General features: G+C 40.8%; 1 protein-coding gene across 9 annotated transcripts in view; it reads left to right on the top strand.

Moving 5' to 3' along the window:
* csmd3b (CUB and Sushi multiple domains 3b) overlaps positions 1-14,855 on the top strand; it is a 990,558-nt gene that overhangs the window by 933,822 nt on the left and 41,881 nt on the right. For all 9 annotated transcript variants that reach the window (XR_012395232.1, XM_068215335.2, XM_017352314.4 and 6 more), the window contains one exon: positions 8,787-8,860. Coding sequence is in view for 8 of the 9 variants with exons in the window: in XM_068215335.2 (XP_068071436.1) it covers positions 8,787-8,860 (74 nt within the window). In the remaining variant the exon portion in view is untranslated. The remainder of the gene's footprint in view (positions 1-8,786; positions 8,861-14,855) is intronic.

Raw genomic sequence — 14,855 nt, 5'->3', positions numbered from 1 at the left:
GGGTGGTGAAGGTAGTGTTGCAGACGCCGCCCTCTCTATTCTGCTGCCCTAAACGCGGATATATCTGAGGGCGCGGGTGGTGAGGGTAGTGTCCCGGACGCCGCCCTCTCTATTCTGCTGCCCTAAACGCGGATATATCTGAGGGCGCGGGTGGTGAGGGTAGTGTCGCGGATGCCGCCCTCTCTATTCTGCCACCCTAGATGCAGATATAACTGAGGGCGCTGGTGGTGAGGTAGTGTCCCGGACACCGCCCTCTCTATTCTGCCACCCTAGACGCGGATATAACTGAGGGCGCTGGTGGTGAGGGTAGTGTCGCGGACGCCGCCCTCTCTATTCTGTCGCCCTAAACGCGGATATAACTGAGAGCGCGGGTGGTAAGGTAGTGCGGGGACGCCGCCCTCTCTATTCTGCTGCCCTAAACGCGGATATATCTGAGGGCGCGGGTGGTGAGGGTAGTGTCCCGGGCGCCGCCCTCTCTATTCTGCTGCCCTAAACGCGGATATATCTGAGGGCCCGGGTGGTGAGGGTAGTGTCGCGGATGCCGCCCTCTCTATTCTGCCACCCTAGACGCGGATATAACTGAGGGTGCTGGTGGTGAGGGTAGTGTCCCGGACGCCTCCCTCTCTATTCTGCCAACCTAGACGCGGATATAACTGAGGGCGCTGGTGGTGAGGGTAGTGTCCCGGACGCCTCCCTCTCTATTCTGCCACCCTGGACACGGATATAACTGAGGGCGCTGGTGGTGAGGGTAGTGTCCCGGACGCCTCCCTCTCTATTCTGCCACCCTGGACGCGGATATAACTGAGGGGGCTGGTGGTGAGGGTAGTGTCCCGGACGCCTCCCTCTCTATTCTGCCACCCTAGACGCGGATATAACTGAGGGGGCTGGTGGTGAGGGTAGTGTCCCGGACACCTCCCTCTCTATTCTGCCACCCTGGACGCGGATATAACTGAGGGCGCTGGTGGTGAGGGTAGTGTCTTGGACGCCTCCCTCTCTATTCTGCCACCCTAGACCCGGATATAACTGAGGGCGCTGGTGGTGAGGGTAGTGTCCCGGACGCCTCCCTCTCTATTCTGCCACCCTAGACGTGGATATAACTGAGGGCGCTGGTAGTGAGGGTAGTGTCCCGGATGCCTCCCCCTCTATTCTGCCACCCTGGACGCGGATATAACTGAGGGCGCTGGTGGTGAGGGTAGTGTTGCAGACGCCGCCCTTTCTATTCTGCTGCCCTAAATGAGGATATATCTGAGGGCGTGGGTGGTGAGGGTAGTGTCACGGACGCCGCCCTCTCTCTTCTGCCCTAAACGCAGATATAACTGATGGCGCGGAGGGGTGAGGGTAGTGTGCTGCCCCTTCTATTCTGCTGCTCTAGGCGGCCGCCTAGGTCGCCTCTATGGACACGCCAGCCCTGACTGCCGCCTCACAGTAAGAAAGTCTCTGGTTTGAGTCTCGGCTGGTAGCATTTCTGTGTGGAGTTTGCATGTAGAGATCTATGCGGAACTAAATTTTGATTCCCGCTCCTGCCTGCACCCGCCAGGTTTGAGCTCAAACCCGACCGACTGTTCAGCATTGGTTGTCCCGCTGCCTGACCCGCTCCGTTTTCTACACCTCGTCCGTTCCCGCTAATGGGCAGAGAGGGGGGAACAAAACTGTAAACCACCAAGCTATACAGAGTCCAGACAGCCTATAACACACTGTCTGTATAAACACAAACACACACAGCACCAAGCATGCCAAGCAAGTGACACACGCAGACAGCAACATCAGGCTCTCTCATTCACACACATACTCACAAACACACACCGTAGCACAAAACTCTCTCTCATTCGCACACACACACACACAGACAGCAACAAACAAGCTAAACTCATTCACACAAATACATACGCGTGCTTGCTCGCTCGGGAGTCGGGAGTGAAATTGTTAGACTGCCCGCTCCTTTCCAAAAATACACCAGTTACCGACCGCTATAGCACTTTATTCTGAAATTTATTAATTAGCTGCAGACCTCGAATTGCATGTTCTCCCCATGTTAGCGTGGGTTTCCTCTGGGTGCTCCAGTATTGGCCGTAGTGTATGAGTGTGTGTGAATGAGTGTGTATGGGTGTTTCTTAGTACTGGGGATGCGGCTGGAAGGGCATCTGCTGTGTAAAACATATGCTGGAGTTAGGGGCACCACTAGGGGAGGAAAAGTTAGGATGAGTCTTAGGACACACGTCGTTTTGGGGCCCCCAAAGATACTATTAGGGGCCCACCAGAAACAACACCCCCACACCACCGCTGTTCACTTTAGTCCACAACTTTCCCCACACGCCCCCCGCCGCACCTCTTCGCTTTCGTTTCACGTTTTCTCTCCACGAAATGTTTTGTATTCAGCCCGGCCAGCAGAATAGTTGAGGGTTCATTCCGCTGTGGCCACCTCTGATACATAAGAGACTAAGCTGAAGGAAAATGAATGAATAAATGAATGTGTTGCAGTGTGATCTGTAAAAACGGAGGCTTTCGAAAATGACGAAGCATTTTAGTCTTGTCCTGCAATCATGTGAGCAGTTCAGCTGACTCGGTTTTGCATCCTGAGTCCAGCTGAATCAATGCCATATTCAATAGGATTGATGTTTACATTGTTAAACAGTATAGTCTGTAAAAGGTTTTAAATAATTATATTATTTGTTGTTGTTGTTGTTGTTGGTCTTTAATTGTTAAAGTTGTTCATTCAAATAAAAACAACTAATTGGAGATTTATATCCCCTTGTTATTTTTGAACTAACATTACATTAGAATACATTAGAACTACCCCATTACTCAATAGTTACTCAAAAGCACATTTTTAATGAGCTGATATTAACTTTTACTTGAGTATATTTACAGACATGTGACTTTGCTTATACTTTATGGAAACTTAAATAATTTTTGGGATGTTAGTAAGAGTATTGTTAGTTTATAGGATATCTATAAGTTAGTGTGCTCCAAAACAGAGCCAAAATTCATTCTTTAAGTTAAATTTTATTGAAGTAACAGTACATTTATTTGAGTATAAACTTTTATTACTCGTGTCGGCACAATAGCCTAGTGATTAGTGCGCTGACATATGGTGCAATAGCACGTCAGGGCGTCCCGAGTTCAAATCCCGGCTCGAAGACATTTCCCTAACCCAACCCTCTCTCTCTCTCCAACTTCGCTTCCTGTCTCAATACTGTCCTATCTAATAAAGGACATAAATAAATCTTTTAAAGATAAATAAATAAATAAAAGCATAACCTCTGTTTACGTCTGTGTTCATGCCCAGTACACAAACAAAATCATTTTCAGTCGTTTTAGCGTAAAACCTATAGCGTTTTTGGAAGAACACATTGTTTTAATTTTATTCGGATTAGAGCAGATGTAGTCTTGGTTGCATGGATAAAGTTAAATGTAAAATATGATATGAAACTAACCTTATTAGAGTGTCAAAATAAATAGAATTTAAAAGTAAGAGTAAACTTTTTCCATATCAAATGGATATTGCAAATGCAGTTGAAGTCAAAGTTTTCAGCCCACATATAAAATAAAAGTCAAATATTTCCCAAATGATGTTTAACAGATTCAGGAATTTTTCGCATTATTTCCTTTAATATTTTTTCTTCTGGAGAAACTCTTATTTGTTTTATTTTGGCTAGAATAAAATCAGTTTTTAATTTCTTTTTAACCATTTTAAAGTCATTTTTATTAGCCCCCTTATGCAATTTTTTTCCGATTGTCTATAGAACAAACCACTGTTATACAATGACTTGCCTAATTACCCTAACTTTAAATTAATTAACCTAGTTAAGCCTTTAAATGTCACTTTAAGCTAGTATCTTGAAAACATATCTGGTCAAATATTGCGTGCTGTCATCATAGCAAAGATAAAATAAATCAGTTATTAGAGATGAGTTATGAAAACTATTATGATTATAAATGTGTTAAAAAAAATCTTCTCTCTGTTAAACAGAAATAGGGGGAAAATATACAGGGGGGCTAATATTTCAACTGTATGCAAAAGTCTGGCCATCCAAGCTTCATCTGTCAGATAAACAAGGCTGGGTTGTGTGACATGACCTCTTTAAAAAAAAAGCTGAAGTAAACCATGCCAGGTAACAAGAAAATACGACCCAAGTGACATTAACCACAGGTCAGTTGCAGCAAGGACAGACTTGTGCTGACCTCAGCGTGTTCTGTGCAATGCGTCATTGGTGGCCAAGTGCATGAAACAATCAGAGACGTTTAAAGGCTGAATTGATTCATTTAGCAATCAGCCAATGTCACTGTTGAGGTTTATGCAGCATTCATTGTCTTATATTATAATTTATTATAGTGCTGTCTTGAATACTTGATTCTGATTGGTCAGCTGCAACATTTCCAGGTTTATTATTACAACCGTTGAAGATAATAACAGACCTCTCTTATCAAAAGCTTAGAATTGTATTGATCACATTTATTTTTAGATCCGTCACGCTGCTGTTTTTGGCTGTTTGGCGTCATCTTTTGACTGAATTATATGCAGGTTGGGGTATGATCCATTCAGCGGGTTTTGTTTCTGTCAGCTTTGCATTTAATTAAAGAATTTTTTAAAAAATACTACAGCTCAAAGCCATTTATTTATTTATGTTTTGTGGCAAGTAGCTCCGTTATAAGTGGGATAAAGTATATCCAGGCGGTCGAATGAATCTCTTCAGGCTTATAGATATTTTTCTTAGAATGCAAAATTACCCATTATGCTTTGCGTGTAAGCATAAGGAGGATGCTTCGAACTTCAGATCGGCAGCTTGATGCATATTAAGAGTCACATTGGGAGAGCTTTGAAATGATAGTTTTAATCTATTTTACTTGCTTTTAACATCTTTATACTAACACTGCTGTCAATCATCATCACCTCCTGGACTGATCATTTAATAAACACAATCTAATGGGATGGAAAACAACTGATATATTATATTATATCGTTTGCAATATTCCGGTAAAGATTCACCCCATGATAAAACAAATTATTTTGCGTGATAACAATGAAATCTATTATTTGTGTATGAATTTATTATATGGTTGAGCTCAGCAAGACAGTGGACATCCAAGAACAGGATTGGTTAAAAAAAAAAACATGAACATTATTATTTTTTCTATAAATGCTGGACTTTTTTTCTCTCTCAATGAATACATGTGAATAATCATCAAATTTAATCGCTATAAATACCAGAAAATATCATTATATAATTTTAGGTCTATATTGACCATCCCTAGACTCTGCTTGTTCTAACAACATACTTAAAATGAGTTAAACTAACACAATTCTTAAGCTTTTTTGGGAGACAACTTGCATCTTTTAGGTTCAATCCACTTAAATTTAAACAATTAAAGTTGCAGTATGTAGGTTTGACACCCAGTGGTCGAACTAGGTATTGCATGCCTGGTTCAAAACGCGCAAGCGCAGGTTGCCAGATTGACAGGAGCGAGCCTGACTATTGAGGCTAAAAGCTGATTTAAGGCTTATTTAAGTCATGTTCTAAATAAAAGCAACGAAACGTGACAGTAGAAATATTTTTTAATATTAAAAGGAGTTTTTGTTCTAACCAACACCTGAAATTTATATGTTATTTCTTGCAGCTAAACAACACAATAAACTTTGATCACCTCAGGCAGAGCTTGACATTAACTTTTTTGATCACCAGTCACTGTGGCTAGTAGTTTTCCTGGAATTTATGGGTATGAGAGAGATCTCAGGTCTGGTGGGAGCAAATTGTGGCGACTGACCACATTCCAACTCCGTGTTTTATCTGTTGTTGTTGTTGTTTACTGTGTTAGCGTCTCCACACACGTTCTTCCTTCTACGTCATTAAACTGCCGGAGAAGCACCACATTGTCGCAAGTTCAACGACGTACATAACGGAATGCCTCAATAAATCCGATCTGCCTGTTTACATGATAGTCGCATTGTCACGTATCCGATTTATATCTGATTTATTTACACTTATCTCTGAAAATCCGAATGCATGCTTTTTGCATCTTTACACGTTCATAAAACACATCTGATCTGTGTCACATATGAGCAAACAATCGGAATTGGGTCACATTTAACTGGCAACGTAAACATAGCCTTATTACCCTACAGAAAGCAGCAGCAGATGGTTCGTCTCTTGAAAAGATCTTGAAAATAAATAAACCCTTTGAAATTGAACTTAAAAACTGTGACTCAGTGCAAACCAACACATATCAGTGATTCAGCATCTACATTTAATAATGTTAAAGAGGTTTAATATGTATGAATTAGATTGTAAACCTTACCATTTCGCTGGAGTGCAGTGAGTGCACTAGTCTGTGCCTCTGAATGGCTGTATTGACATTTCTGTTGTTTTTCGTCTGGTGCAAACAGCCAAATTTGCTTATCACTGCAAATCTTGACATGTAGCGTGTTGTTAGGACACGGGGTTACAATGTAACCTGCTCACCTAATGTTTACGTTCATAATATTTATACTTATTTGCTAATAAATAACCACCTCGTGAAACTCTAGCTGCGTCCCAAATGGCACACTATGCACTCATGCACTATGTACTTATGCACTTACACACTCAACAGGATAGTATATGTATGTAGTGTCGTCCCAAATGGCACACTAATGTTTTTTTACGAAGCGGAAATTCAAACCATTTCCCTAATGACGTTTGACGGTTACCAAATCAGTAAAATAAATGACCAGACTGTTAAATAATACCTGCCGTGAGTATAACCGCATTCACCATCAGGAGGCGCTATAATCACTCTCGTAGGAGAATTTTGCTTTCAGCATCCAAAATAAATAAAGTTATCCAACATGTGCGCCCGATAGCTCCGCCCCTTCCGCTACGTGAGCAAACTTGCGGTCGTTGAGTGCGTGAAGTGTCCATCCTTACACACTCCATTTTAGCGGCTGAATGAGTGCATCATCCGGGTAATTAAAGTGCACTTATTATTGTTTGAGTTTTAAGTGTGAACGCACTACTTACTCTATTTATACTACAAAATGGCGTAGAATAGTGCATAAGTATGCAGTTTGGGACGCAGCTTCTGAATCTGCGTCTCATTTCGGAGGCTGTTATCGTCCACCAGAGGTCGCACTTCAGTCACGGACACACACTTTGAGAGCCTTTCTGACTGAATGAATGAATGAATGAATGAATGAGAGAATGAATGAATGAATGAATGAATGAATGAATGAATGAATGAATGAATGAAATATCCTGTTTTTTACAAATGCAACCTGGTGCTGAAGTATAATTGGCTAAACATGGCGGGTTAAATGACCAAAACAAAGAGGGTCATTCCACTACGTAACGCACATTGTCAAAGCAGAATATCTAACTTCAGCATTGTTTTTCAGATAAACAAGAATGTTAACTCAGCATGTTTCTGAAATATCTGCAAACATAATATGGTATTTGTATGCTTTAAAAGAGTCAAAACGTACATACAGCACCTTTAAACGAATTAAATCGATTTGTGTTTAAAAAAACATGAAGGAATTGTGTGGAACCCTGCATGTTTTACAGTGTTGTGGGAAGATAAACATGCTAGTTTCTACTTAAAAATCCCAGCGAGTTCTTCCTTCAAAAATCAAAGCACCGTCTGCGACTCAGTCATATATTTTGTGTGTGCTGACTCAGTATTAAAAGCCCCACGCTCAAACAAAAAAAAAAAAGCGGCAAGGAAAAGGGGCTGGTTGTGTAAGCCTCGCAGGTTGTCCTGTCATTTGCACGCCTGCACTGAATCAAGGGTCTCTGCGTCAGCTGGAAAATGTGCTCTACATCCCAATTACAGAGCAGCACAGCTGTGGAGAAGCCGACGCACTCCTGCAGCAACACTGCCCCCTGCTGCGTCTCCGTCAGCTCGCTATTAAAAAAAGCACAAGTGTTACGACACCGCTGCAGCACTTACATAAACACACAGGCCCCATAACCATCACTATAAGGCCAGTCCTAGCACTGCTTTGAGAGATCCAGCACATATTTATGAGAGCTGAATGCTGTTGTGCTCTTATAGTGGCGAAAAATAAAAGTTGTGACAGATGAGAAGATATTGAGAAGAGAGTAATGGCACCGGGTGTTCATTTGTTTTGTTTTCTATTCTCAAAATGTGGTGCAGTGGTTAGCACTGTAGCCCCACTGCAAGAAAGTCGCTGGTTCGAGTCTTGGCTGGGTCAGTTGGCATGGAGTTTGCATGTTCTTCCCGTGTTGGCATGGGTTTCCTCCGGGTGCTCTGCTTTCCCCCACAGTCCAAAGACATACGCTATAGGTGAATTAAATAAACTAAATTGGCTGTAGTGTAAGAGTGTGAATGAGTGTGTATGGGTATCCGTTGCATAAAACATATGCTGGAATAGTTGGCGGTTCATTCCACTTTGGCAACCCCTGATAAATAAAGGGACTAAGTCGAAAAGAAAATGACTGAATGAATGTTTCCTCATTTTTAAAGGGATAGTTCACCCAATAAAACAGAAATACTCACTATTTAATCGCTCTCAAGTTATTCCAAACATTTCTGTTAAACACAAAAGAAGATATTGTAAATGCTGTTGGAAACCGGTTGAAGGATAGACAAAAACTACAGCTGCCTGTTTCCAGGATGTTTCATAATATTTTTTTTATCTCTCTTCAGCACATATTGATAAGAGCTGAATGTTGTTATTCTCTAATGGTGGCAAAAAATAAAAGTTGTGTCGGATGAGGAGATATTGAGAAGAGAGTAACGTCACCGCATGTTCACTTGTATTGTTTTCTTTCCCCCCTTTCTTTCCTCAGAGCCGACTCGCACCACCTGTGAGAATCCTGGGACGCCCCGTTACGGCTCTCTCAACAGGACTTTTGGCTTTAAGGTAACAGGATGAATACAGATTAAAATAATAATAAAAGACTTTCAGAGTTTATGACGGCAGCTTTAATGCTGCTTTCATTAAAGCCAAAAGATGAAAAGGAAATTAAATAACAATAAATAAATAGTCTTGTGAAATGTTTTATTTGACATAAAATGAATATTAAATGTTTCAGGTGATGTTTCTTCACTGTTATCTTTAGAGATGCCTTGATGTTTTGGCTGTTATTAGCTAATTGTTTAAAATGAGATTAAGATAATGACTATTTATATCCTGTAAAACAAAAGAAGAAAGGCAATTGCGTTAATTCGTGCTGTGTATAGTGGAAATAATATTTAATTATTTGATTTATTTAATTATGAATTATTATTATTATTATTTAATTATGAAGTTACTTAATTACCGGAACTGCACTTTGTAAACTTTGCACTGCTAATACTTTGTGATCTGGATTAAAATGTATTAAACAAATCAGATTAAACCCTTTAAATGGCAAAGGACTTTAAATGGCAAAGTAGTTTCATTGATCATCATAGATTTTTAAGATTTACTGGAAAGGGATTCATATAAAATATTTTTGCTCACAATTTTGGCCAAATTTTGGCCAAAAGAGTAAAAATATATGTTTTTAAATGATTTCCGGGGTCTAAAAATGACACGTTTATTATCTTTGAAAGTAAACTAAAGCTGTTATTGAAGGGGTGAGTTGACATGTTAAATACAATTGTTCTCTTGTACTTTAGTTATTAATTTAAGTCATTTTGATTTGTTGTTTCAAAAGAAATGTTTTTAATTATTTATTTATTTATTATTTATTTTTTTGAAATTTTTTTAGGGGTTTTTACCTTTATTGACTGTACAGTGGAGATTTACAGACAGGAAAGTATAGGGAGCAGAGAGAGGGAAAGGATCTCAAAGGACCTCAAGCCGGGAATCGAACTCTGGTCGCCGCGAGCACTTTTTTTTAATTGAAATAATTTCATATACAATCTTACATGGTAAAGCATAATATAACACACACTAGACGATCATTTGGAAACAAAACATTAAAACTGTTGTAATTTTCAGTTCAAACTTGACATGCTTTGTCCGTAAAAATTTTGTGCAGTTCGCCCAAAATGTTCTCATTTTTATAATATACATACAGTTTTTTTACATGCCGCGAGCACCTGGGTGCTGTATGTCAACGCACAAACCACTAGGCTATTGGCGCTGACTTTTAAAGAAATGTTTAATAGAATAATAATATTTATTAGCCCTTATGTCATTAAACCACTTCCACAATGGTCTATTCACAATCACAGTCGATTGTTTCAAATAAAACCTACACACTTGTTTTGCTGAAGCAAAAAAAAAGAAATACAGGGGTAGGAATAACATTTAGGTGTTTTAGGTGACCTATTGCTATAATCTTCGAATGATTCGAGTGCAAACTCACCCTCAAATTATGTTATGCGTTCAATCATTTCTTTTCCATGAAAGCGTCCTTCATGATTTTCAAATAGTCATTCTCAAACACACTTCAGACAAAGCCACTTGTTGTAGGCCCTCCATTACCTCACATCCACTACAAAATATTATTAAGACCTCTCAAGAGTTTTCCACTCCAAATATGAAATATATGCATGGATGTAAAAACATCACAGAACCTCTCAGTAAAAAAAGAGCAATCAACTACTCAGTAGTGCAAATAAATCTGAATGAATCTCATTTGGTGAGAAACACTAGCTATGCTTACATCCACATCCAAGAGGCAAGGGTAAGGGGGCTGGGGTGTTATGGGCCATTAATAGTAACTCCTGGGGCCTCTAAAGTGCATGTGCTTTTAGGGCGCACTCGCACTATGCTATCCCAACCGTGCCCAGGCCTGTTTTTGGGATCATTTGAGAAGTGTGAGTGCTCTGAATCGGGCTCAGGTGTGGTTCAGTTGGCTGGCCCTGGCCCGGTTGGAAGAGATGTGCCTGAGCGCGCTTCAATTGGGCTTTGGTGTGGTATGATTGTGTGTGAGTGCAAAACGCGCCTGAGCCCAAAACTAAAGACGAGACGTGACTTTTAAGGGACTGTTTCATATGGATTAATTAATCATTCTTACTGTTTAATGAACGCAAACTGTCGTAGATTATTAAAGACGCAAACCCCTCACTGCACAACAGCTGCACCTTCAGCAAACCTCCTAATTCCTGCAGCACGAGGACTTTGATTGTTTATGAAGGTAACAGGCCGACATCAATGTCCAATCTAAAATCAACCAAATATCAACGTCCAGGGCTTTACATTAACACAGTTAATAAGACAGCCACTCCCACTAGCCACTTTGGCAGGTTGGAAATAATTTTTACATTGTAGTTTTCTAAAAGCAGGGTTCGACAGTAAGGATGGCCCAATATGTGTGCAAATGTGATCTTAGAATCGAGAAGCAGCACGACTGAGAAAAAAACTGTGTTCGCATGAGCAAAAGCAGGTGACACAGGTGACATGATGCGTGCGACTTTTAAAAAGCGCGCGCGCTCCCGTTTACTTGCGCGAAACAACCGTGTGTAGAGGAAGCTCAACTGCTGCGATCGGTTCTCTTTGAAGTAGACTAGACAAAAAGCGATGCTCGTGTGAGAAGCAAACTTTTTGTAAGCAGCAGCAGCGGTCACTGCTTTCGTTCGAATTATTAGGTTACGTAACCTATCCTATATGTCGTTAGATAAAGACAACAAGATGAATGAAATAGCCCGTTTAATAAATATAGTGAGATTAGATCCAGCGGGAGATGCTTGATGAGAAGTCCGACTAGCACTGCTCTCATATGGGTAGATGGGGTGCAGCGCTTGCCCGAGAGTGTCTGTGTGGTCACGTGATGTGCGTTTTCAGCGTTTTGGTGTGGATGGAGAGCAGTTCAGAAACGCTGGGTAAAACGCGAGTTTCGACGTGGATCGTTTTCATTCTAAAACGCCGTTTTAAAACTAAAACGCACTAGTGTAAACGGGGCCTTAGAGATGCTGCAATGGGGTGTCTTTTTACAAGATCTCCCCCCTGTCCTTTACCACATGTTACCTTATATACTCAAGTCAAAACAAACAGCCATAAATTCAAGACAATAGAGGTGTCACAGAAACCCTGGCCTGGTGAATTTGAGGACTTAACCATCTCTTCGGAGGGAGAGCATCTTATCAAGATCTTATAGAAGTCAAAAACCAAATCAACATATACCAGTAAAATATTACTGTAAAATTAAGACCACTTTACCAATCACACGGAGACATTTAAAATGATACCAAACATCAATATAGTGCTGCAAGATACACCATGTTCAAACCTTGAACATTTTATGTGAAATGTGCTCTGATCAACAAGTCGCCTAAAGGTCAAGAAGGGGGGCTTGGGGTGAAAGAAGAAGGGTGACTTTCTCGCATTACCCCCTGCTGTAGAGTAGCTCTGTTTCTCCAGCCTGTGTTTGCATTGTCAACAGTGATTTGAATAGAACAGTGGAACAGTTGGTTTCTTCATCACTTCTCAGATTAGAAAATGCATTGGAACATTGCATCTTGTCTCATGAGATTCAATAACAGTTCTCATGGTCTGATATTTTGGATTCTTACAGCCCTATCTTCAACTCATTAGATAAAAATGGTTTATTCGCAAATGTTTAAGCAATATATCAGTTGTGCGCATGAGTTTAACTCGCCTCTTTAGATAGAAACGCAGCTACTGAAACTGCTGAGGAAGAGCGTTCATCACGGAGATGTGCAGGCATTAACAATTCATGTCATCGCCGTATCAGAGGTCAAGCCCAGCGCAGCCTTCATGAAAAACGGCTAAATATCAGCCTTTCCATATTCACAAATCATTTGTCTGGCCTCCAGAAAAGAAGCCTGTCAACCTCTTTTTCCGCCATCCGGGATTTAATGATGTTGGAGTCGGCGAGAGCACATATCGCACGCTCCAGATAAGCGCCAGTGTCTTATGGCTCCTCCATTGTGTTCTCGGTGAATGAGGACGTGTTAATCAATTAATATACCAAGCTAACATGCCAGTGTGTGACGTGTTTTATTATTATACATTCCTTGTATGTATCGTCCATGTGCACAGAGACATTTAAGGGTCACTTTTGTCCCATGACCTTGCTTTGATTCTAACATACAGGAGCCTCACGGGTTCACATGAGAAGCGCTACCATATATTATGGAAATAAGTGTCACTTCACATCACTAGCGACCCAGAAAGAAGGTCACAGTGTCCTCTTAAGTGCTTGTTCAGGTGATTACATTAGCTAAAGTAGGTGCTAAAGTACCACATATGAGAATATTCACCTGACATTAGCACCTTGCGGCTTTTAGGAGCCTGAAATATTAAAATACAAAAAAAAAAAAAAAAAAAAAAATATATATATATATATATATATATATATATATATATATATATATATATATATATATATATATATAGCAATAATAATCAGTCCAAGGCACTCGAATAAAGTGAAAAATTTAAAAAGCCTTTATTCACATGGCTAAATTTCTAAAAACCTACGCATTTCGGCAGAAGTCTGCCTTCATCAGGGTAACAGTGATCAGGTGCGTCTAGAGCAGGGGTCTCAAACTCGCGGCCCGCGGGCCATTTGCGGCCCTCAGTGCAATATTTTGTGGCCCGCGCCGACCGCTGTACACTGACAGAATCAGCGGAGCGGGGAGAGAGAGCGCTCCCCGCTCCGCTGATTCTATCCGTACACAGCGGTCACTGGCCTTTGTTTACACGGCGGGCGGGGATGCCGGTGACGTCACCACGCACCCCGCCCCTTTGTTAGACGCTGTGACGGGCGGGAAGTGTTAGGAGGGAACTCGCGCCGGCCAGAACCAGGGTAAGCTGTTCCCACCCCTGCCTGCCACTTAGCTACCTATCTGCAGCCTGCCACCTACCTAGCTACAGCCTGCATCTTATATATATTATAGGTAGATACAGACTGGTACAGACTGATGTGACTGGAGTGGGGTGGGGGTGTTTTATTTATACATATATATGCCTTTTTTTTAGGTGAGGCCGTGAGGGAATGGAAGTTTTGAGTGAGTTCCCCCAAGCCATACTGAGGGTCTCAACTGCTTCCGCTCTAAAGCCAAATGTGGTTCATATTTGTGAGAAGAAGCGCTGTCAAGTCTCTGGCAGCAAGGAGTAGGCAAAAGATGCCATGTTCAGAAGAACTGTTCATAATCTTCACTCAATGTTCTATTAATGTTCATGTTCAGAAGAAATAATTAAAACTGTTAATAATGACATTTGAGGACTTTATTTTTGTGAAATCCCTTATGCGGCCCAGCCTCACCCAGACTTTGCCTCAGGTAAATTGAGTTTGAGACCCCTGGTCTAGAGTCTCTTTTGAGTACTACTTCTGCCGAAACGCGCAAAAATTTAGCCATGTGAATAAAGGCTTTTAAAATTTTTCACTTTATTCGAGTGCCTTGGACTGATTCTTGTTGCTGTTTTGATGAATCCCTTACCCAAAGAGCACCGGCCATACATTTGAGCTTACCCCAAAGCGCTTTTTTCTGATTATATATATATATATATATATATATATATATATATATATATATATATATATATATATATATATATATATATATATAATTTTTTTTAAGCATCTGTACCTCGAAGTGAAAAATTGACAATCAGAAACTGCAAGTATTAGGTGTTAAAAATGGTTTAATCTGCTTCCAGAAGACACTATTGGTATCTGTAAAGAATACTGGGTTCCACATGATTGATTTGAATTGGAACAACATTAAGGAATTAAGTTAACTTACAAATTTAAGTGGACTGAAATTAAAACAATTACAAAAAGTTATTAATTTGTGTTGTTATAACTTATTTTAAATAAGTTGTTTGAAAAGGCTGCAAACGATGGCACGGGGGCTTAGTGGTTAGCACTGTCGCCTCACAGCAAGAAGGTTGCTGGTTCGAGTCCCGGCTGGGCCAGTTGGCAATTCTATGGGGAGTTTGCATGTTCTGAATGAAT

The sequence above is a fragment of the Danio rerio genome, chromosome 19 (assembly GCF_049306965.1).
Source record: "Danio rerio strain Tuebingen ecotype United States chromosome 19, GRCz12tu, whole genome shotgun sequence".
Lineage (NCBI taxonomy): Eukaryota > Metazoa > Chordata > Actinopteri > Cypriniformes > Danionidae > Danio > Danio rerio.
This window is presented reverse-complemented; position numbering and strand designations above follow the sequence as displayed.